The sequence below is a fragment of the Anolis sagrei genome, chromosome 1 (genome assembly GCF_037176765.1).
Source record: "Anolis sagrei isolate rAnoSag1 chromosome 1, rAnoSag1.mat, whole genome shotgun sequence".
Taxonomy (NCBI): domain Eukaryota; kingdom Metazoa; phylum Chordata; class Lepidosauria; order Squamata; family Dactyloidae; genus Anolis; species Anolis sagrei.
In genome coordinates, this window is record NC_090021.1 from 301,323,706 (window position 1) to 301,348,578 (window position 24,873).

A 24,873-nucleotide genomic window follows, 5' to 3' on the forward strand; every position below is an offset into this window, starting at 1 on the left:
AGAGAATGCTTCTAGAATATAGCCACATAGCCCCAAAAAAACTACAACAACCCTATGACCAGAGTGCTATTATTCTTGGTGTGAAAGACAACTTAAGGACATGGTAGTGGGTGGGAGTCACAGCTACTCCACATTTTATGGTTGCAACAGCAAATTCAGTGGCAGGGTGGTCACCCACACAAACCAGACAACAGGTCATGTGTCACACATGGACTATGCAGTGTCCAAACCTATTCAAACCCTTTGTTGCTACTGCAAGAGCAACGGAATACTGCATCTGAATATTTGTAAGATTGTCAGTTTTGTTGTATTTTCTTCTGTCATGGTTTTCAGTGTAGTTACATCCCCGTCCTTTTGGCTAAAAGACAGGGAAAGTTATTTTAAACAAATGAGTCTGACACAGGATATTTCTATTTGTTTTCCACCAAGGAAACCTCTGCTCCACCATTAATGCTGAAGTCCATCAGCGTTAGAGGATCATTTACAACTAGTCAGTTTTTACCTGGTAGTATCCTTTCCAATAGTCTGCAACAAGGGGAGAGAAAGGAAGCAGGCACTCCATTGGTTCTGCTAAGAGACCAATGTCTTGTGGCTTATCTTCTCCTTAAGTTATACACACTCCAGATTTCATTAGGAAACGTCATAACTACAGAGTTTTTTCTTAATCATCCTGTCCACTTTTTCTGTTATGTTATTCAGATTGCAAACTTGAGAGCAGGGCGATATTACTGATTCTTAGAAGCTACTCTAAGAACTTTTTGGGTTTGCAATGTGTGCGTACGTAGTATGTATGTGCATGCACATAACTATTGAGAAGCAAGGGGGAATCTTACACCTCTGTATGTTGTTGTTGTTGTTCATTTGTTCAATCGTCTCTGACTCTTCGTGACCTCATGGACCAGCCCACGCCAGAGCTCCCTGTCGGCCGTCACCACCCCCAGCTCCTTCAAGGTCAGTCCAGTCACTTCAAGGATGCCATCCATCCATCTTGCCCTTGGTCGGCCCCTCTTCCTTTTGCCTTCCACTTTCCCCAGCATAATTGTCTTCTCTAGGCTTTCCTGTCTCCTCATGATGTGGCCAAAGTACTACAATTTTGTCTCTAGTATCCTCCCCTCCAGTGAGCAGCCGGGCTTTATTTCCTGGAGGATGGACTGGTTGGATCTTCTCGCAGTCCAAGGCACTCTCAGAACTTTCCTCCAACACCACAGCTCAAAAGCATCGATCTTCTTTCGCTCAGCCTTCCCTAAGGTCCAGCTCTCACATCCGTAGGTTACTACAGGGAATACCATGGCTTTGACTAGGCGGATCTTTGTTGCCAGTCTGATGTCTCTATTCTTTACTATTTTATCGAGACTGGACATTGCTCTCCTCCCAAGAAGTAAGCGTCTTCTGATTTCCTGGCTACAGTCTGCATCTGCAGTAATCTTTGCGCCTAGAAATACAAAGTCTGTCACGGCCTCCACATTTTCTCCCTCTATTTCCCAGTTGTCAATCATTCTTGTTGCCATAATCTTGGTTTTTTTGATGTTTAGCTGCAACCCAGCTTTTGCGCTTTCTTCTTTCACCTTGATTAGAAGGCTCCTCAGCTCCTCCTCGCTTTCGGCCATCAGAGTGGTGTCATCTGCATATCTGAGGTTGTTAATGTTTCTTCCAGCAATTTTCACCCCAGCTTTGCATTCATCCAGCCCCGCACATCGCATGATGTGTTCTGCATACAAGTTAAAAAGGTTGGGTGAGAGTATGCATCCTTGCCGTTCGCCTTTCCCAATCTTGAACCAGTCTGTTGTTTCGTGGTCAGTTCTTACTGTTGCTACTTGGTCCTTGTACAGATTCCTCAGGAGAGAGACAAGGTGGCTTGGTATGCCCATCCCACCAACAACTTGCCACAATTTATTATGATCCACACAGTCAAAGGCTTTAGAGTAGTCAATGAAGCAGAAATAGATGTTTTTCTGAAACTCCCTGCCTTTCTCCCTTATCCAGCAGATATTGGCAATCTGGTCTCTCGTTCCTCTGCCTTTTCTAAACCCAGCTTGAACATCTGGCAACTCTTGCTCCATGTATTGCTGGAGTCTTCCTTGCAGGATCTTGAGCATTACCTTACTGGCATGAGAAATAAGGGCCACTGTACGGAAGTTTGAGCAGTCTTTTGCATTTCCCTTTTTTGGTATGGGGATATAAGTTGATTTTTTCCAGTCTGATGGCCATTCTTGTGTTTTCCATATTTGCTGGCATATGGCATGCATCACCTTGACAGCATCATCTTTTAAGATTTTAAACAGTTCAGCTGGGATCCCATCGTCTCCTGCTGCCTTGTTGTTAGCAACAATGCTTCTTAAGGCCCATTCAACCGCACTCCTCAGGATGTCTGGTTCTAATTCATTCACCACACTGTCAAAGCTATCCTCGATATTATTATCCTTCCTATACAGATCTTCTGTATAGTCTCGCCACCTTCTCTTGATCTCTTCAGCTTCTGTTAGGTCCCTGCCATCTTTGTTTCTTATCATACCAATTTTTGCCTGAAATTTACCTCCAATGTTTCTAATTTTCTGGAAGAGGTCTCTTGTCCTTCCTATTCTGTTGTCTTCTTCCACTTCCATGCATTGCTTATTTAAAAATAGTTCCTTATCTCTTCTGGCTAACCTCTGGAATTGCGCATTTAACTGGGCATATCTCCCCTTATCACTGTTTCCTTTTGCTTTCCTCCTTTCTTGGGCTACTTCCAGTGTCTCAGCAGACAACCATTTTGCCTTCTTGGTTTTCTTTTTCTTTGGGACGTACTTTGTTGCCGCCTCCTGAACAATGTCATGGACTTCTGTCCATAGTTCTTCTGGGACTCTGTTTACTAAATCTAGTCCTTCAAATCTGTTCTTCACTTCCACTGTATATTCACTAGGAATGTTAGTGAGATCATATCTAACTGGTCTGTGTATTTTCCCTGATCTCTGTATGTAGACAGGAAATAAGAATAATGTTATTTTTGTGCTCTGCCACTCAGAATATGTTTTGTATTTCCACTTCTAATTGGTTTAATTTGTTCCCAAATGTACTTCAATATCTACAAGAATTTTGCTCCATTCTACACACATACTCTGGTGAAGTAGTTGGGTGCCAGCAAAGTTTCATGTCAGATGAACTAACTGGTTTTCAAGGTCCTGTTTTTTTGTTTGTTTGAAGAAATCTCTTCCATATCTTTAAGCCCTTTCACACTAGAATTTTTAGTAATGCATCCTATGGTACATGATTTATATTTTCTGAAAGATAAACTTAGTATTTTCCTCTCTGCCATTCAATGTAATTATGATCTTCCATTGAGATGTTTTGTTGTAAAGTACACCGTGCCATTGTATTTTCCTCTTCTATCCTTTTTTTCTTCAAGTTATTTTCTTAGCAGAAAAACATAATTAATGCAAGTGATGGTTTATGTCTTTAAGGTTGAATTTATATCCCACTTCATGCTCAAAATGGGTTTCAAGTTAACATAGAAATGGAATAGAAAAAAATATTCTGAAGAGAGAGAGAAAATCCATTTTACAAAGCTTTAATTCAGAGACAAGAAAAAGGGTCAGGGGATGTAGCAATGGAAAAACAAAGCAACTTGTATTAGAAAGGTGTTTTTTTACTTTAGAAAAATCAAATAGAAGCAGCTGGAGCATACAAAATACAAATTGTCTCGACTCAGTTCAGATTACAGAAAGAGAAATCCGATGAAAGAGGACAAGATAAAGTATATACTAAGTATTTATATTTCTGTTGGCAGAGGCAAGTCTCTTTGAGGACATCCAGAACTTTGGCAACCAATGCAACAACTGGATCACCAACTGAAATGGCACATACTACTATGGAATGAAATTATTTCTATAACTCCACAAGAGGATTAGTCATGAACTTCTTATCAACACTGGAGATGTATCAATGTTGACATGCGCTAACTGCTGAGACCTGCCTTCCCCACCTATCGGAAGAAAGAAAGGAATCCAAGCAATTCAAAGAGATAATGTAAATGTATCATAGGACGGTTTTGTTTATTTAGACCAGTGTTTCTCAACATTTGAGGAACATTGGAACAAATTGAAGACCTCCATCATCACAGCCTGTGAAGAAACTATTGGATACCAAACCAAGAAACATCAAGATTGGTTTGACAAAAATGACGAGTTCCAACAGCTAATTGACAAGAAAAGGAAAGCCTTCCAAACATGGCAGAGAGACATCAACTGTGCTACTAAGAAAAAGATCTACGCCAGTGCAAAAGTTGAGGTCCAAAGAAGGACAAGAGAACTCAAGAACATCTGGTGGACAAAGAAAGCTGAAGAAATCCAACACCTGCCAGATACCTGTAATGCTCAGGGATTTTTCAAAGCCACAAACGTCATCTATGGACCAAGAAACCATGGCATACAGCCTCTACACTCATCAGATGGAACAAACTTCTGAAGGATAAAAAAATCAATTGCACTACATTGGAAAGAACACTACCAAAGCTTCCTGAATCGCAGCTCCAATGTGGCCGAAGAGGTTCTCTCACAAACCCCACAACAACAAACCAGGGATGAGCTTGCCGCACTGCCTAGTTTGGAAGAAGTCAGCAATGCCATCAGCCAACAAAAAAATAACAGAGCCAGTGACGGGATCCCTGCTGAAATCTTTAAAGAAGGAGGACCCAAGCTGACACAACTCCACCAGCTCATAGAAAAAGTGTGGGTGACCGAGAAAATCCCAGCAGATTTCAAGGATGCCACCATCATCACCCTCTTCAAAAAAAGGGGAAAGAACGAACTGTGGAAACTATTGAGGTATCTCCCTTCTAACCTCAGCTGGGAAAATCCTCGCAAGAATCCTTGTAAACCGCCTTCTACCCCCCTCAGAAGACACCCTCCCAGAATCCCAGAACGGCTTCTACCCCTCCAGAGGAACGGTGGACATGATCTTCACTGCACGACAGCTCCAAGAAAAATGCAGGGAACAAAATCGACCACTATACATGGCATTCATTGACCTTGCAAAGGCATTCAACCCAGTGAATCGCAGCGTTCTCTGGGCCATCCTCCAGAAAATCGGGTGCCCTAACAAATTTGTGAACATCTTGCGACTCCTCCATGATGACATGATGGCAACAGTCTTGGACAGCAGAGGCTCCCAAAGTGACCCATTTCATAGAATCATAGAATCATAGAATCAAAGAGTTGGAAGAGACCTCATGGGCCATCCAGTCCAACCCCCTGCCAAGGAGCAGGAATATTGCATTCAAATCACCCCTGACAAATGGCCATCCAGCCTCTGCTTAAAAGCTTCCAAAGAAGGAGCCTCCACCACACTCCAGGGCAGAGAGTTCCACTGCTGAACGGCTCTCACAGTCAGGAAGTTCTTCCTCATGTTCAGATGGAATCTCCTCTTTTGTAGTTTGAAGCCATTGTTCCGCGTCCTAGTCTCCAAGGAAGCAGAAAACAAGCTTGTTCCCTCCTCCCTGTGGCTTCCTCTCACATATTTATACATGGCTATCATATCTCCTCTCAGCCTTCTCTTCTTCAGGCTAAACATGCCCAGTTCCCTAAGCCGCTCCTCATAGGGCTTGTTCTCCAGACCCTTGATCATTTAAGGTGGAATCGGGTATCAAACAGGGATATCACCCCAACTTTATTCTCTATCTTCATTGCTACGATACTTCATCTTGTTGACAGGAAGTTTCCCACCGGAGTGGAAAACATTTATCGGACAGATGGCAAGCTATTTAACCTCAGAAGACTGAAAGCCAAAACGAAGGTTACAACAATATCTGTTATAGAACTCCAGTATGCTGATGACACCGTTGTCTGTGCGCATTCAGAAGAAGACCTACAAGCCACTCTAAACACCTTCACAGAAGCATACGAGAAACTCGACCTCTCATTGAACATCGAGCAAACCAAAGCCCTCTTCCAGCAGTCACCAGCCAATCCTTCTCCAATGCCAGAGATACAGCTTAATGGAAAATGTTGACAATTTCCGCTACCTTGGCAGCCACGTCTCCACCAAAGTCAGCATTGACACCGAAATACAACACCGCCTGAGCTCTGCGAGTGCAGCATTTCTCCAAATGAAGCAGAGAGTATTTGAGGACCAGGACATTCGTAGGGATACCAAGGTGCTTGTTTATAAAGCTATTGTCCTCCCAATCCTGCTATATGCCTGCGAAATGTGGACTATCTACAGACATCACATGCAACTCCTAGAACGATTCCACCAGCGCTGCCGCCGGAAAATCCTGCAAGCAGACAAATGTCAGCGTGCTGGAAGAAGCAAAGACCACCAGCATTGAAGCGATGGTCCTCCGCCCACTTACACCCCCCCCCCCAGTTGTTGATAAACTCGCTTATTGATGAGATTATTATAGATTTCTCGGGGAAACACATGTCACTATACAGATTTCCAGAAAATGCACTTAGTATATATTCTTGCCAATTTGTATTATTTCTTTCCTTGCATATGTATGGGAAAACATTCTGTTGTCATTTCACTTGCAAATAGTCCTCCTCTTCCATGCAGTATAATCTGTAGCCCAGAACCACACAGTGATGCATTTTATTTAATCTATAGATATCATGTTATAAGTTGTTTTTATGTTAGGTTATTTTGGGCTATTATGTTTGTATTTATTGTTGTATTGAGGCATTGTATGTTCGCCTTTTTTGTTTGTTGGAATCCGCCCTGAGTCCCCTCAGGGAGATAGGGCGGAATATAAATAAAGTATTATTATTTGATACACAACAAGATTAGCACACAGCAAACAAGATCTCTATGCTGTCTTTTGTATTTGATTACAAATCGGACACTTGCCAAGTGTCTAGGACTGTGTGATGTATCAGTGAATAACGAGTACAAATTCTGCAGATGAGAGGTGGTAATTTTGTCAGCTCCGATTGTTTTTAAGTATAGGCCAAGGTCTTTAGGCACTGAATCCAGTGTGTCGATCACCACTGGGACCACCTTTACTCCACATTGAGGGCATTGGTTTCCAGGTGGAAAGTGGTCCCAGTCAGGGGTTTAATGTGTTTTCCTCTTGTCACATTTCTTCCTTTCTCCCTCCTTTCATGCCTCTTTGAATTCTGCAGCACTGCTGGTCACAGTTGACCTCCAGTTAGAGTGCTCAAGGGCCAGGGCTTCCTAGTTCTCAGTGCCTATGTTACAGTTTTTAAGGTTAGCTTTAAGGTATTGATCATATCCTCCCTTTAATGCTACCTGCCAGATGTCTCAGTCAATAAGACACATATCCCAGCCTGCCATGGCCCTTGTATTCAAAAGGTGCAATTCACAGCAGTGGTAACAGCAGCCTGCTCCAGTCTAACATTACCGCTCATATTGACAAAAGTCTGCTACAGCCTAATATTACCACTCATACTAACAACAGCCTGCTACAGTCTAATATTATATTTTTCACAAGTATGTCTCTTGCTTACTGCTAAAAAGGAAAACACAGGAGTATTCTGTCACCTTCCATGTCAGGAGTAACTTGAGAAACTACAAGTTACTTATTGTTGAGAGAATTAGCTGTCTGCAAGGATGTTTTCCAGGGGATGCCTGGATGTTTTGATGTTTTACCATCCTTGTGGGAGGCTTCTCTCATGTCCTCGTCTGGGGAGCTGGAGCTGACAGAGGGAGCTCACCCGTGCTTTCCTCAGATTTGAACTTGCGACCCGTTGGTCTTCAGTCTTGCTGGCACAAGGGTTTACCCATTGCACCACCAGAGGCTCCATTCTGTCACTGATAAGCTATGATGTTCCTGCCATGCCCTGTGATGCCATATACACATATAAGGGACAGATTTGAGGAAGGATAAGATATCATGGAAACAGAAAGCTTTTCACAGGAGAATCTGGGGCAGCCATGAGAGTGGAGACCTGTTGACAAAAGACAAGGGAGAAGATGGGGAAAATGAAGGGATAGTGAATAAGAGTGAAGATGTGGGGCAACCAGGATTTGCTTTTGCTGCTATTGCTCTCAGGTGAAATACTTACTTACTTAGGTGATCCCTCGTTGTCCGAGTAGGATAGATTTCCAAGATTGGTGTTCTGGTGGGTCCATAGGTGACTGTGGAGCCCTATTAGAATCAGAGAATCAAAGAGTTGGAAGAGACCTCATGAGCCATCCAGTCCAACCCCCTGCCAAGAAGCAGGAATATTGCATTCAAATCACCCCTGACAGATGGCCATCCAGCCTCTATTCTTGATCTGCATCTTCTCCCGCAGTGAGGGCATTGGTTTCCAGGTGGAAGGTGGTCTCAGTCGGGCATAGACACTGAGAACTGGGAAGCCCTGGCCCTTGAGCACTCCAGCTGGAGGTCAGCTGTGATCAGCAGTGCTGTATAATTTGAAAAGGCACTAATGGAGGGCGAAAGAGAGAAACGTGCCAAGACGAAAGCACATCAAGCCAACCCCGACCGAGATCAGGTGAAATATTTTGTCAGGCAAAGGTTGCCCAGAAAGTACAGACAAAAGAATGGAAAGGGTGGGAAAAAAGCTTATACTCAGGGACTCCTTTCTTTGCATTTGTCTGACATGAATCACTAGTTGAAAGGGGTTTTTAAAAATACTCCTGTGCATTTTAGCTTTTCCAGCCACCAGACTCGGAGGCGAAACTACACGCTTCTGAATTCAGGAGAGGATGAGAGAACGAAAATAGTCTTCCCAAAGCAGCAAACGAACTGCAGGTTATAGCTGGCCAAGCAAAGTGTTCCTGAAGCATACATATTTAATGAGCCTTGTTTGCTACAATGAAGAAACACGGCTATCCCACTGGTTATGGATGGAGGGGCATTTCTGCTGGAGAGAAGAGGTCGCGGAAGGGGAAAAACAACAGCACGCAGTGCAGTCATGGCCAGCCTTCCTCTCAGAGAGATTCAGCACCAAGAGATGCCGGACAGCTCCAAAGCCCGAAGCCTCTCCGGTTCCTAATGCAAAGTCTTGAGTTTCCTCGTGTTGTGCTTGGAAAGGGAGGATGTTTAAGACCAAAAGCAGGTTTACTGTCGCCTTTTTTTGGGTAGTCTGAAGAAACTGCTTTTAAGGGTGAGTAAGAGACCGTCATTTTGCTTCAGGAGACTTGTTATGGCGCCTGTGTGGAGTCATCTTGCCTGTTATGGTTTGTATCAAGCCTGGGCAAACTTGGGCCCTCCAAATGTTTGGACTTCAACTCCCACCATTCCCAACAGCCTCAGGCCCCTTCCTTTCCCCCCTCAGCCGCTTAAGCTGAGCGGGGAAAGGAAAGGGCCTGAGGTTGTTAGGAATGGTGGGAGTTGAAGTCCAAACACCTGGAGGGCCCAAGTTTGCCCGTGCCTGTTATACATTGTCAAATTAATGCAGTTTGCCACCACTTTAACTGCATTGGCTCAATGCTATGGAGCCTTGGGAGGTGTAGTTTAGTGAGGCACCAGCTCAATTTGGCAGAACTTATGGAACTACAACTCCCAGAATTTCCATAACATTGAGCCATGCTGTTAAAGTGGTATCAAATTCCATTCGTCCTGTTCTTGGTCCTGAGGGAAACTCAAATCTTAGCCCAGGCATGGACAAACTTCGGCCCTTCGGGTGTTTTGGACTTCAACTCCCATAATTCTTAACAACATATGACAATGTGTTTACTAATAGCTGTTAGGAATTGTGGGAGTTGGTCCAAAACACCTGAAGGGCCCGAGTTTGCCCATGCCTGTCGAATTAATGCAGTTTGCCACGACTTTAAGTGCCCTTGCTCAATGCTATGGGGCCTTGGGAGGTGTCGTTTGGTGAGGCACCAGCTCAGTTTGGCAGACCTTGTGGAACTCCAACTTCGAGGATTTCCATAACATTGAGCCATGCTGTTAAAGTGGTATTGAATCCCATTCCTCCTATTCTTGGTCCTGAGGCATACTCAGATCTTAGCCCAGGCATGGGCAAACTTTGGCCCTCCAGGTGTTTTGGACTTCAACTCCCACAATTCCTAACAGCTATTAGTAAACACATTGTCATAGGTTGTTAGGAATTGTGGGAGTTGAAATCCAAAACACCTGGAGGGCCGAAGTTTGCCCATGCCTGGGAGGTGTAGTTTGGTGAGGCACCAGCTCACTTTGGCAGACCTTGTGGAACTCCAACTCCCAGGATTTCCATAACATGCTGTTAAAGTGGTATCGAATCCCATTCGTTCTACTCTTGATCTTGAGGAAAACTCAGATCTTAGCCCCTCGGATTCTCCCGCCTTTTCCACCCCGCTCTCCCCCTCCCTTCTCCTCCCCAACTCCTGATTGGTCGCCTGGGGCCCTAAGGGGGCGGGGCGTGATGACGCGCGGGCCCCCCAGAGGCGCCGGAGGTATAAAAGGCCCCTTGGGGCAACGAAGGGAGCCGCAGTCAGCCTGTGTCTTCTCTGAAGATGCCTCGGGGTTTCCTGGTGAAGCGGAGCCGGAGGCCGGGGGGCTGCTACCGGGTGCGCCCTGGAGCCAGGACCCCTTTGGAGGACCCCTCCTCGCCTTTGCCTTCTCCTTTTCCGGCGCCGAGGCAGGAGGAGGAGGAGGAGGAGGAAGAGGAGAAGAAGCCTCTGCTGGAGTCTCCTTTGGCGGCGGCTTGGAGCGCGGGAAACTCATCCCAGGCGGCTTTGGAAGAGGAGGAGGAGGAGGAGGCCAAGCCTTTGCTCCCTCGCACGCCGCCGCCCTTCCCTCTGCCCTTGCCTTCCTCACTCAAGAGGCCCCCGAGGCCCAAGAAGCCCAAGGCGGCGCGCAAGCTGAGCTTCGCCGACGAAGTGACCACTTCCCCGGTGCTGGGGCTGCGCATCAAGGCGGCGTCCACGGAGGAGGAGGCGGAGGAGGAAGGCTCGCGGCGAAGGCTGCTCTCCTCGCGGGGCGGCTTCGTGTGCCAGCTCTGCAAGGAGCCCTACGCCGACCCTTTGGCGCTGGCCCAGCACCGCTGCTCCCGCATCGTGCGCGTCGAGTACCGCTGCCCCGAGTGCCACAAGGTCTTCAGCTGCCCGGCCAACTTGGCCTCACACCGCCGCTGGCACAAGCCCCGCCCGACGGCACAAGCCCCCGCCGCGCAAGGCATCGGCAAAGAGAACAGCCGCGAGCAGCACCACGGAGCCGGGATCAGCACCACGGACAGCGGCGCCTGCTGCAGAAGAGACGCGCCGGACAGCGCCTCGGCCGTCCCGCCCAGCGGGGAGCTCTTCCTCTGCCCCTATTGCCACAAAGCCTTCCGGAGGCAGGCCTACCTGCGCAAACACCTGGGCACGCACCAACTTGGAGGGCCCTCCGCCCCCTCCTCCTCCTCCTCCTCCTCCTCCTCCTACAGCCCTCAGCCCCAGCAGATCAGCTTCCCTTGCCACTTGTGCGGGGCGCACTTCCCCTCGGCGGACATCAGGGACAAGCACCGGCTCTGGCACGCCGTGCGGGAGGAGCTGCTCCTGCCTTTGGGGCCGCCCGAGGCCCACGTCGCGGAGCAGCACCAGCCACAGCCACAGCCGCAGCAGCAGCAGCAGCAGCAGCAGATCTTCTCCTGCAAGCACTGCCCTTCCACTTTCTTCAGCTCGCCGGGGCTCACCCGGCACATCAACAAGTGCCACCCGTCCGAGCACAGGCAGGTCCTCCTCCTGCAGATGCCCCTCCGGCCGGGATGCTGAGAAGGAAAAGACTTACCAAACGCAGGGCTCCCTTGGAAGTCCTCCTCCCTTGAAAGTCCTCCTCCTTTGGAAGTCCTTCCCACGTGGAAAGAGAACAGCCGGGATCAGCACCACGGACAGCGGCGTGGTGCTGGAAGCATCTCTTTGACTCTCCCGCCTCCCCCTCTTGCCCTGTGGCCTTGTCCTTCCTTCACCGCCTTAGGACCAAATCCAAATAGGCTTGGTGCATCTATCACAGTGGTCCTCAACCTGTAGGTCTCCAGGTATTTAGGCCTACAACTCCCAGAAAGCCCAGCTGTTAGGATTTCTGGGAGTTCAAGGCAAAACATCTGGGGATCCACAGGTTGAGAACCATTGATCTAGAATGAATAGGAGCCCCCGGTGGTGCAATGGGTTAAGCCCTTGTGCCAGCAGGACTGGTCAGTCAGACAGGTTGGCGATTCAAATCTGGGAGCGGGTTAAGGTCAAAACACCCGTGGCACAATGGGTTAAACCCTTGTGGTGGTAGGACTGGTTGACCAGAAAGGTTGGTGGTTCAAATCTGGGGAGTGGGGAAAGTCCTCTCTGTTGAGCTCTAGCTTTGCATGCGGGGACATGAGAGAAGCCTCCCACAGGATGGCAAAACATCAATCATCCCGGTGTCGCCCTGGGCAACATCCTTGCAGACAGCCAGTTCTCTCACTCCAGAAGCAACTTGCAGTTTCTCAAGTCACTTCTGATACATACACACAAAATCTAGAATGAGTACAGTTTCACACTTGCCCTTGCTCAAGGCTATGGGATCCTGGGAGTTATATACTTTGGTTTGGGATCAGTATTCTTTGGAAGAGGAGGCTAAAGACCTTCCATGATTCCATAGTAGTCAGGCTTCAATCATTCTACAATGTGAAGATCAGGCATGGGAAAACTTTGGGTGTTAGGAATTGTGGGAGTTGAAGTCCAAAACACCTGGAAGGTTGAAGTTTGCTCATGCCCGGTGTAGGTGCATCTCTTTTCTTCTCTTGGTCCACATAGGTTGCATTTAGAATAGGCATGGGCAAACTTTGGCCCTCCAGGTGTTTTGGACTCCAACTCCCACAATTCCTAACAGCCTCAGGCTCTTTTCTTTCCCCTCTCAGCCGCCTAAGCTTAAACAGCTGAGGGGGGAAAGGAAGGGGCCTGAGGCTGTTAGGAATTGTGAGAGTTGGAGTCAAAACACCTGGAGGGCCAAAGTTTGCCTATGCCTGATTTAGAGTGTAGAAAGAATGCATGTTTACATCCTTTTAGCTGCCATTACTTAATGCTATGGAATCCTAGAATTGTAGTTATTTTACAAGGTAGTTTAGCCTGCCTTGCCAAAGAGTGCTCGCCAAACTATAGCTCTCAGGATTCCACAGCACTGAGCTGTGGCAGTTAAAGGGGTCTCCAACTGTTAGGAATTGTGTGAGTTGATGTCCAAAACACCTGGAGGGTTGAAGTTTACCCATACCCGGTGTAGCTGCACCTCAAGTTGGAAGAGCACAGCCAAAACGAATCAACACACTTTGAAATGAGCTGTGCCAAATGTTTTTTTTAAATTAATGGTCACAAATTGCCCTTGCTGCCTTATAAAGGGGTTATAATGAGGAGTACCTTAAGTGAAACTTTCCTCCTGCTGAAATTGTTTCAGCAAAACACACCAATGCTTTAGGGAGAAGATACCCCTTCTTCCACCTTAGGACTTAAAAACTGCCCTGCTTTGAGAAAGAAAAAAAGAAACTTTTCTGTGCGCTTAATACTACAGTGTAGCCAAACCTAGAGCCATCTGTGTGCCTAACTTGTGTGAGTAAGCTGCCGGGGGAAGAGTGGGACCTAGACAATGTTCACTCTATTTATTCCTGTATCTGGGATTGAAGTATATCTCAATACTTATTTACAAGACCAGAGGGGGGAGAACAAAAAAGTCTTTATATATTTAATTGTTGGAAACAGCTTCCCCGGCTTCTGGTTTTAAAACATTTAATTTACAGTGAAGTGTTTTATTCGTTGTACCCTGTATTGCAATATAGTCAAGAGATTAGTAGCAAGTCAGCATCTCATCCTGTCAAACCCCTACAAGTGCTTCTTCTTCTGTCTGCTCTTGCTCGTTGCTGGCTATTAAATTCTGGATTGGTGATGGTTTCTTTATTCCTTGTGGTTATTTTACCTGTTTTCTAGTATCTTGTATGGCACTTAGGCTACAAAAATACAAACGGTAAAAGGGTGTGCCCTCCACACAGATACAGCGAGTTCAAATTCACCACGTTCAAAGCAAGTCCATGGTTTTAGATTTTTCAAACATTCCCATCCTACACAGCATACTGTTTACGAAACCAAAGATTATTTTAACTACAGATTTCAAGATGGCATAGGTATCATTATGCCATCTGTTCAGTACAATAGCCACGCAGGGAATCAAGGTAGTTGGTGTATTGAACTTTACTGGGATGAAATTATTTTCTGTTGCTGAGATTAAGAAATGTCAGCTTTTTGGAGATTCTGGTAACCAGGACTATATGTTCTAAATTCTTCACGGATGCATTTTCAAGAAGTCCATTCTAAATTTTTTGATAAGTTTTATACATCAATTTTGCAAATGTGTAAAAAGACGCTGTTCAATGAAGCACACCAGTCAAGCACAACTTAGGTTTTACTTCATGTTTATGTATTTCTGATATAATTTGCCTGTGGCTTCTACATATAATTTATAAGGACTAAGATGAGGAATATTTTAGGTGACATTTTTATTCATTTTGAACATAAATAAAAATGCTTTTCAATGAATTGCATATAATTTATCCATGTTATTTTGACACTTATCATGCCACCTGAAAAACAACTTCTACGTATAATTTAAAAGCAGGAAGTTGAGGAATATTTTTCAGCTGAATTTTTAAATATTATTTCTTTCAGATATTCTAGAAGTTATTTTTGCACTGTAAGCTGTACAATGTAGGTATTTTCGTTCTGAATTTAACCTTACGAACACGCAAGAAAACGATTTTCAGATTTTTTGGCATGTTAAAGGATGTTTTCAGCACAATTAATGTGACACAAATACTTTACTTTGTACAGCTTTATCAAGCTGGTTAATCAAAATTTACACAACTAAGGAAATTTGTGATTATTAGACAGTACAGAAGAAAGTGAACTGACTAAGTCATCTTTGAACTAAATTGTTTTAAGTGAAAAGACTTAGTGCAGGGGCTTTGCAAGCTTACAACTAAATGGTCAGCTATTTATTTCATAGCTGTCTTCTGCTCTTCTTCACATCGAGCAGGTTTGTGCAAATCAGTATTTGCAGGAGAATACAGAACACACCGAAAGTGGTAAGAATAATTTTATTGTATTATTAAATAGCATGTCTTTTCTTCAACCATTACAAATTTGTATATACTACACGGTGAACAAAAACATCAATATATATTTCTATAGTTGCCCGGGTGAAGGCAGATATTTACACATGCAGTTAGTACCGGTGCCATGCTACATTTTGTTAGAGCAGAATATGGCAAACGATGCAGCTGTATTTCTTCTTCGGTATGAAAATACATTTGGGGGGTAGTGGGAATTTGGAGTGGAATGTGTTAGCGTATAAGTTGGCCGCTACAAGGGCACAGTCCCTTTCCTCCCTGTAACGGACACAGCTTGGAGCAAATGATTGACATGGCAAAGTGCTTGAAAAATATATGTGTGGGTGTGTATGTGTTTTTATCTTACACAGCTAGATTAAAGGACAGTTTCACTTTTTGGAAAAGGAAGGCCGACTGTAGCCATAAGTCCCAAGAGGCAAGCAAATAACTGCAAGGGAGTAGAAAGCACTTCAGCACTAGCACTTCAGCTGGTGTTTCTGTCCAGCAGTGAATGACAATACCAGAGGTGATGATGTTTACTTGAAAGGATTTTTATCCTTCATACATACACACATACTCTGTACGTAATTCTGAGTGTTCGAGTGAGCTTTGCAGAGGACTTCAGAAATGCCTTGTCATTTGAAAAGTGGTACATTTTTATTATTGAAAGGGTTGCACAATAAATAAGACTGGAACATGCCTGCAGTCTCCAGCTCTAGGGTGGCTAGCAATCACTCCTAACGGTTAAAACAGAGTGGTTACCTAACAGCTGAACATATCTCAAAGGAAAAAAATTAAAAAGTGCAAAAAAGGGAACCTGCACTGGCAAAGTATGGCAGCAGGAAGTCTGATAAAAAAATATTCTAACGAAAGCTAAAATATTTTTAGTTTGAAATAAAATTTCCGTATCATTCTCTAAAATTAATATAAGAATGGAGGAATATAGAACAAATATTCAGCGTAGCAAGTCAGATTTCAAGGGTGTACTGGCTTCAGAATTGTCCTCTGTTCTCAGGTCTTGTTTGCTGAGCCAGAGGATCGCCGCAGCTTCATAGACATGCGACTCTTGCTAGACCGGGGTGAAATGGGGAAGGCTAGATCGGGCCCGTCCATCTGCGCTGCTGCTGGAGTTTCGGACGCCTGAGTCTCTGGGTAGGAGCCTACCAAAAAAGAAAAAAAAAAAAGAAGAAAAAAGACCATACACATTAGATCAAACTGCTAAAGTAAAGGATCAGGAAAGATCAAGCCCCAAGGAAATAGCTGCCCTTTTGTTGTTTGATGCAGAAATAAAAATGCTAGTTCAACTGCCAGGAGAAACAACAAACCCATTGCATTCTATGCAGTCAGATAAACGCAATGGCTAAAGAATGGTCCAACTCTATGCTCCAAAGGAACTAGTTCGTAAAAATAATGCAAGAGGGCTGGGAAGGCACTGAAAAGGCACCAGGGTGGCAACTATTTCCTGTTCTATACTCTTGATACACACATTCCTATTGGATTCAACAGGGCTGAAGCATGCTAGTTGAATGCACTACATGATATGTTTTCTTTGTAAAAGGAACAAGATGAATTTGGGAGGAATCCTGGTTCATACCCCACAGTAGCATGGCTTCCAACACATAGGACAAAAGATAAAGGGGCAGGAACAGCAGCATGGGAATCACCTTGCCAATGTTTCTGCAGCAACAAAAATTTCTATGAGATGCGGAATAGATCAGCATTTATTTACAACCACAATCAGTCCTTTGAGTTACATACAAATCGTAGTTCTCAGAAAGAAAATGCACGTTTGCTTGGTTTTAGCTGCTAAAATAGGTTGTAGATTACAAAATGAATACTTTCATAGAAGTAGAAAGAGCACCATTTCTTCTGTTTTTAAAAATGAGATGGTACCAATAGTAGGAGAGATTTATACCATCTACTAATGAACTTGTATAGTGTCAATTCTATCCTTCTTTCAGATCCCTCTAACTACACTTTTAAGGGCAGTGTACTATTTCCCTAGGCAAAAAAGCCTGGACAAATGCCTGGACAAATGTGATTCCTATTTTAGATACAAGTACTTAAAACTACAGTGTCACCCCCCGTCTCCTTACCCATGGATTCAATATACATGACTTCGCTTACCTACACTAAAAAAAATCCTTCAGCTCCCACAATTCCTAACAATTAGTAAACTGGTTAGAATTTCTGAGAGATAATGTCCAAAACAACTGGAGGACCAAAAATTAGGAGCCACTGCTCTAGGTCTTTCATTGTGATTCTATGCCATACTTCCAATTCTAGTATAGTAAAATATAGGGCTTGATATTATCCAGGATTTCGGGTAACTTCATGTGTGAATTGGAACATATCCCCTGTGGATATGGGGTTAGTATTTTACCTCTACTATTTTCCTGAATTTTGTTTTTCATCAGAGGAATATGTGCCAATTCTGAAATTAAATACATAATCCATTCTTAGAATCAAACAAATCCACATTTTGATACTAAGTGTATATTTTGACATATAGCCAATTGTTTTGAACAGATCTTATGGTCACATACATATTACCATAAGATTTTCTGTAAAGTGCAGCTGGGATTAGTAGGCCACATTTGTTCAGTACTGTTTGTCAGGGATTCTGCATATTGCAATATTTAAAGTAAAATATTTCCTTCCATGTGCTCAGCTGTTACAAAACCAATCAGAGCATCTTTGCTTCAGAACTGGTTTAACTGATCCACAAGCCAGATTCGAACGGTGGAAGTTGTTAGCTTTGACTTGCTAACATTGCACTGTGCACTGTATGAAATTGTGTTCTAAAGGGTCCCCTAATTTTCAGAGGTCATTTCAGAAGTGAAGCTGCAATGGAAAGCCTCCCCCAGAAAAGATTTCTCATAGATCGCACTGTGGGCTCCATATATGAAGTTTGGATGCCGTATCATGAATATGCAAGCTTATGAAAAAATGCTTCTGAAACAAACTGATTTTCTTTTTGGACATAAAATTTAATTTAAAATGTTATATTTTCATACTGTATATCTAGTATTACTACTACTTAATAAAAAAAATACTTAAAAGCAGAAACTTGCTTTAAGAAAAGATTTTCACTAGCCTTGTAGTAACACAAAATCTACCTTAATGCCTGGACTCCTCCTGGAGGCAAATAAATCTCAGGAAACATTTCTTGCTTTCATTCTGCTAGATTTCCTAAAGAGGTTACTGCAAGCTATGATGGCTGGGTCAGAAGTCTAATACTGCTTTTAACAGCACACTGCCACAAGCCTGATCTAATAACTCAAATGCTATTGTGTCTGCTTTGGCCAAACACTCTCTGTAACTGGCAAAATCCCTCACTTTCCTCTCCAAATGGGAATGTTTCTCTTTATGATCCAGGCTTAGCAGCTCCAAACAATCTACAGAGGAATGATAGTGATAACAGAATATTTATTGTCGCTTTTGGGGGGGAAAAAACCAAAGCAAATCTCTTCCACACAGGAAAATGCTGTGTGCGGTGTGTGTTTTTGTTTTAAAAAGCCATACCTTCCTGAATAAACAAACACTCAGAAATTCTATCTTGTTCTACTTTTACAAGGAATTAAAGCAGTCCAAATGGCGGGGTAGGTAGAGCGTAAAAAGTAACCGTTGGTGCTCTGCACAGCATACCATTCACAGCTAGCGTGAAAGACCTTCCGTTTCAAGCCTTTGCCCTTTACCTTGAAGTGGCCCATGCTTTCTAGTGGTGGCTTGGGAAGGAGAAGAAATATCACACCATTTCTTTCTTTGTTGAGAATGAAGAAGTGATGAAGGAGAGGTGGAGAGAAGTGAGGAAAAGGGAAGAAAGATAAAAAGATAACAGGTGTGAGACATGAAACACGAACGGCAGAGGTTGGAGGGCATTTACAGATGAGTACAGAAAAAAGAGAAAGTTAGAATTTTTTTATGTCGCTGACGTGCATGCTGAAGGTTAAAGAGGGATGCATTAGTAGTAAAAAATGAACCAAGAGCTCAACACTGAGGAAGAATACTCACCGACTAGAGGTTACCCCCAAAAAAACCAAACAAAAAAGGGAAAAAGAAGATGTGTATAAAAATAGTTCTGATCCAGCAGACTCATTGCTATAAATAAGATACAACATTATGATAAAAATATAATTTACTCATTTATATTTTAAAAACCCTAGGATAAAATATTCGCATGACAACAGCTAATGTAGGTAAACAGCAATTTCTCTAGGTTTAATGAAAAATAAATGAACTTGTTTTTAAAATTATGCCTATTCTCTTATTTCAAAACATATTCCACTGAGAATATTCAACAGTAAAAATCACCAACTTGCAAAAGAACTATAAATGTTAGAAACAGTTCATAATTATTTTATTTATAGTTAGAATATATTTAGTGCTTGTGAAAACAGCAACTTGATAAACCAGAGGTATAAGTGCAGAATAAGTCTATGTATGGTAATAGGAAAGAAAATCAAAATAGCACTTGGAGTGAGGGGTTTACTCCAATCCCATGTATGTCTAAAGTAAGCCTTCATATGTAAATTATTTGGATTTGTGAAATATTTCAATGCATTACAATGTTCACTCTAATCCAAAAATCAAATATAAAAGCATTGCAGCTACTATTAAAAATAGTAATAAACAAAAATACTACATATATTTAGGCTGGCATCTTGTTCAGTATTTATGAGATTGTAAACTGGATGTACAAGTTTATAATTGAAGGGATTCATGTTTAATGGAAATAGACTCCAAATCCTACTTTTTCAGCCTGGCAGGAGTGTGGCACTGTCAGATGTAATTATTTAATATTCCTTCATTGCATTTCTTCCTGTCTATGCAGGATCTTGGCCAAAACACCTCCCTATAATATGGAGAACTAGAGCTTATATTTTGAGGGACATGGTTTAAAAAGGTCAGGTCTAAACTATTTGACAGATTGTATCTCCCTGCCTGGATTCGGATCCTCAGGAGAGGTCCTTCTCTCAGTCCCACCACCATCTCTGGGGAGACTAAAATGGCCCCCTCCCTATTGTCTTTCCATTGGCAAGCTGAAACCTTTTTATTCAGGAAGGCAAGAGTTAAGAAGTTCTCCATAGGGTGAGTAATTTTAACAGTTATTATATTTGTTTTTATAATGCTTTAACAATTATAATATTTAATTCTATTTTAATATTTGTACTTTTGTAGGTTTTTAAAATGAATAGTTTTTAAGGCTGTGAGACACTTTGGGTCCCAGTAAGGGGAGAAAAGAGGGGTACTACTACTACTATTTTTGTAAAGTAACGCATTGGTTAGATTTTGTGGCTGATATAGGTTTAGGTAATTTACTGATGTATGTGGATGACTGAAGGAGTCTATGTAAGATAAAAGATTTTAGCAGTTTAGTTGTTCTTCTCAAGAAACACTGAAGTTTTTGCACAAAGTTTTTAGATCTTGAAAGTACAGAAACGAAGAAGAATTGTTTAACCTTTGGTCTAATTTAAGTGATGGACTGTCAGAATTTGGGTCACCAAATTTACTATCCTGACCTCTCCCTCTCAACAGCCTCTTTTGGGAGGAAGGGGAGACAATGCTATCTCTGATCAGAAACAGAACAGCAGGGAGTCTCTGGTGTATCTTCTACCATTAATTATCTCCAAACATGACAGGGGATATGGGACTACAACACTCTTGTAACATGGATGGGATCCAAAGTTATCCTTCCATGGACAAAAGGACCTCTTCTATTTGAGCATGCCTCCACCATTTATGGAACTGGGAGAGATCTCAAAGAATCTTCCATAACTGGAAGCAGAAAAAGACAATTCTCTGCTTTAAACAGAAAACTTCAGGCTACCCTTCATTTTTTTCTGATGTTTCTATAACCCTCTGGGGGGAAGAGAATCAGGATCTAAAAGCACCATTCGATGTGCAGAATTCCACTATACAAATGTCAAAAAATACTCGTACAGATATACCTCAGTTAAGGAAGTAGATGTGTTCCTGGGTATTACTTCTTTAACAGAAAATTTGGTATCTGAGGTAAAAAAATAACATGAAAGAATAGGGATCTTTTCCTGCACAACAAAAAAGAAGAGCAGTCCAACATGTTTCAACAAACTTTTTATCCAAAGCTAACAATATGCACATAGAAGATGAAATAACCAGGTCAGGCAAGTCTTGTATAAGTATACAAACATTTTAAATGAGAGACAACTTGAGAGCTTCTTCCAAAATAAACCCAGGGGTGACTTTTCCTTCACCAACCTTCACTTTTCTTAATATTTCCAATTTGGTGAAAAAAATTATCTCTGATTCGTTAACACGTAGGGTAAGCTGGTGAGAGCAACTTATCTGCTCTCCTCTCTTTTGTGTTTCTGCATGCTCAATAATGGATATTAAGGACAGCTGCTGTTCACCTTCTCTGTTGAGGGTAGGCACACAGGGTTGGCTAGAGTGGGAAGCCAGCCTTTTCCAGCTTGTAGTATTTACTAATATACTGCTGCAAGGCAAAACCAATGTCCTATGTTTTTGCAGTCCTCCTTCTTATTCCTAATGCTGGTGTTGATTAAAAAAACCCAATTCTGTTAGATAGAGGGCTAGGAGGAAAAGTGAAGTTATATAGATGTAAAAAGGAGTTTCTTTTGTCACAGGCTTTGTAAACAGAGATAGGCCTGTATACTATGCCAATTTTTGTTTCTATCATCCTTTGCTAGCTTGATGATGTGCTTGTAAAAAGTACTGTTACAATATTTAAATTTTTCATCTTGCAATAATCGAAGGACGGACCATTCCCTTTAATTAAGAAATGAACTGAAACAAACTATAGCAGATGAATACTTAACTTGTAGTCCATTTACCCCTAAGTAATCCTTGGATTAGCTTTAGGGTGTCTGTGAACCTAGGACATTTTAACCCTTTTATTTCCTGACTGACATTTTGAAAACTACCTTTATGTACATTTTTCTTGAGGTGATAGCTCACATCAGATTTTCAAAGGGGTCCATGACCTCACTCTCTTCCTAAAGTTACGAACTGGTATTACAGTATATTCCCATTTAGAATAATGTAAGTTGTAGGTCAGCACGGTGTAGTGGGTTGAATGCTGGACAAAAACTGGTTGAAATCCTGATTTGGCCATGTAAACTGGTTGATTTGGGAAAATCACATTGCCTAAGCATCAGAGAAATAGGTAAACACTCTCTGAACAAGAAAACCTCAAGGTAGGTTTGCTTTAAGGTTAGAAAAGCTTTGAAGGCAGACAACAACAACAAGCTGTAGGGGTATATTTCAGAAGATGGCAATGGTAAACTACTGAGTATTACTTAAGAAAATCCCATGAAAATCATAGGATTGCCACAGGTTGACAGGTGAGTTTAAGGTACAGGCATGCGAGCACAATACACATACATCATTTTTATAGACCCAGCACAGCAAGGACAGACGGAACCAACAAGTTACATACAGAAGTAGTGTGGTCTTGCTAACCTGTAACTGGATTGAACAACTCTAGTAACATGACTCAAGCAATCAAGAGGGGTTGTCAGGATTACATATACATTGTCCAAACCTGTGTGTTACACAAACATGTGTGTACATGCAAATATGTATGTACCATGATTTACATCCATGTTATCATGTTGTCATAGCAAGCTGTTGATATATTACTGGAGCAGGACTGCATCCAGGCAAAGAAATGACTGTTCTGCTCTGTACATATGCTTTTGCTATTAACAAACACTGAAAGTATTTTATGACACAAAACAGAGAAGCAAGATTACAACTAAGAGCACTTCAAGAAAAAATATGCAAAACTAGAAAAATCTCCTTATTAACTAATGTTACAAAAATGTGAGTGACACTGGGAGCAACATTGTAACTGTTACTGTTTTTGGACTTCGGGGTTAACATTTGCCAGGATTTCATATGAAAGACAAGCATATTTCAACCATAGATCCAGTAATAGCCACAGCTCCATGCTCTTTGTTCAGCAACATCTGCCTTTTTGTGGAAGAAAGGATACTTTTCTATCAGTTTCCCTCCCCCTAGCAGGTAAGAAAAACACTCTTAAGACAAATTTAAAAGCAAATGACCCTTAGATTTCATAGACTAACTACTGCTTGAGAATACTGGATAAAACAAATGCATTTTAAAATGTCATTTCAAACCCTGATAATTATTCAGAAGACATATTTTTCTATAAGGATTAATCACGGCAGACAGAAATATATTATCTACATTTTGTATATTTCCGATGGCCAGGCATTAGTGAAGTATACTTCAATCTATTGTCCTACAGATATTCTGGACATGCCCCAGTATTTCTGACCATTGGCTATGCTGGCCGGGATCAATTGGAGTTGAAAAGCAAAGCATAGATCCAATTCTGAAAAGATTCCAGGCATATAGATACATTTTACATCTTTAAGTCTTCTTTCAGACTCTTCCAAAGAATAAGTTTAGAAGATAGCAAAGTTCTCTATATTTCATTAAGAGAAAGTTGGTAAAATTTCAGTACAGCTCACTCTAATCCTCCTGAATGGTACCGATTTACAAGATGACTGTTGAACAGTCACTGGTGTTCACAAACAGACCCCAGATTTTTTTGCTATCTGCTTTTCTCATTTTTAATGACCAACCTGTGATCATAATAAAATTGAGTACCTGGCATTTGAATGGCTGCTGTCAGAACAGATACTGCTGGGATATATGGATTACTAGAGTGAGCATAACGGCAGTTATTTTCTTATCTCCATGCAATATGATATTGTTACTTTTTCATTAACAAGGTTTTTGGGTAGCATGCTTGAAATTTAAAATACTTTAAAATACATTGCCACTAAATCCATAAATATATGGATATTGTTATCGTTCTTTTCTATTCAACATGTTCACCTTATGAGAGCCCTCTCCAACCTAGTAACCTCCAGATGTTTTGGATTTGAAGTCCCACCAGCATAACCAGAATGATCAATAGTGAAGTAATGGTAGTTTTAATTCATAACATCTGAAGTATCCCAGGCTGAGAAGGTTGCCTTAGAAGCAATTAGGGAAAACATAAAAATATCAATGAGAATATAGCATGAGGCTGAAATACCTCTTTCAAAAGTAAAAGAATGAAAGTAAAGTTGTGCAAATATAAGTTAATGAATTGTAGTTGTAACTACTATAACCGGATGTATGGTTTTATTACCATGGAACTGAAAGAATGAGAAGTCTATGTTTTAACATGTAGGTTGTTTTTAACAGTCAGAAGAGTCTCTCCACAAAAACAAATATGACAATGAGTATCCCACTCTTCATATAGAATACTGCTTATATGTCTAATTTTAGTGATAATTGCCTAATTCAATCAATAATTCACTGTTAAAATAGTAACAATATTAACATGAAATATATCAAAGTTAGTCACAGAAAACTAATTTTGTTAAAAGTATCATAAAGGGAAAGAAAACAAAACAAAATCTCTAAAAGCAAGATAAGGTGTCCAAAATCTCCAGAGTTAGATAATTTGCAGACCACCATATTTACCTTCATAATTTGTCATTTCTTATACTATGTTGCTACAGCACATTGGGCTTTGATAAATATAACATATTTGATGGAAAATATTTTCAACTGATCATCTTCATTTCATATATATATTCCAGATATCCAAATGAGGCAAATTGGAACTAAAAAGCATACAAACTTTCCACATAAGAGACCAGAATCTAATGATGTGGAAGAATGATTGCCCTTCCCCCGCTATAGCCCCATTTTCTGGGAATTCTGCTGAAGCAGAGTTCCAATAAGGAGGAAGGCTGCTGGAGGGCAGCAGGGGAAACTCCAATTGCACTAACAGACAGCTGCCAGGGAGACATTGAATTCAGCCATATGGAGCAAGGACAATACGGGAAGCCTTTTAATGTCATCTCTTAAGATACAGTGATGA

The 24,873-nt window shown here is 42.1% G+C and overlaps 2 protein-coding genes across 11 annotated transcripts in view; one reads left to right on the forward strand and one right to left on the reverse strand.

Annotated features, from left to right (window-relative positions):
* Nucleotides 1-10,287: 10,287 nt before the first annotated feature.
* On the forward strand, nt 10,288-12,146 carry INSM2 (INSM transcriptional repressor 2). The gene has a single exon (XM_060759190.2). It carries the CDS (start codon nt 10,378-10,380, stop codon nt 11,614-11,616), a length of 1,239 nt encoding a protein of 412 aa, XP_060615173.2. The 5' UTR covers nt 10,288-10,377; the 3' UTR covers nt 11,617-12,146.
* Nucleotides 12,147-14,940: 2,794 nt separating this feature from the next.
* The window catches only part of RALGAPA1 (Ral GTPase activating protein catalytic subunit alpha 1), a 165,988-nt gene continuing 156,055 nt past the window's right edge, over nt 14,941-24,873 (reverse strand). For 4 of the 10 annotated variants that reach the window (XM_060759103.2, XM_060759130.2, XM_060759159.2 and 1 more), the window contains 2 exons: nt 18,615-18,729; nt 14,941-16,126 (listed from right to left, as the gene is read on the reverse strand). In XM_060759103.2, the coding sequence (XP_060615086.2) occupies nt 16,036-16,126; nt 18,615-18,729 (206 nt within the window). In that variant the 3' untranslated portion in view covers nt 14,941-16,035. The other 6 variants (XM_060759110.2, XM_060759182.2, XM_060759167.2 and 3 more) reach the window with 4 other exon arrangements.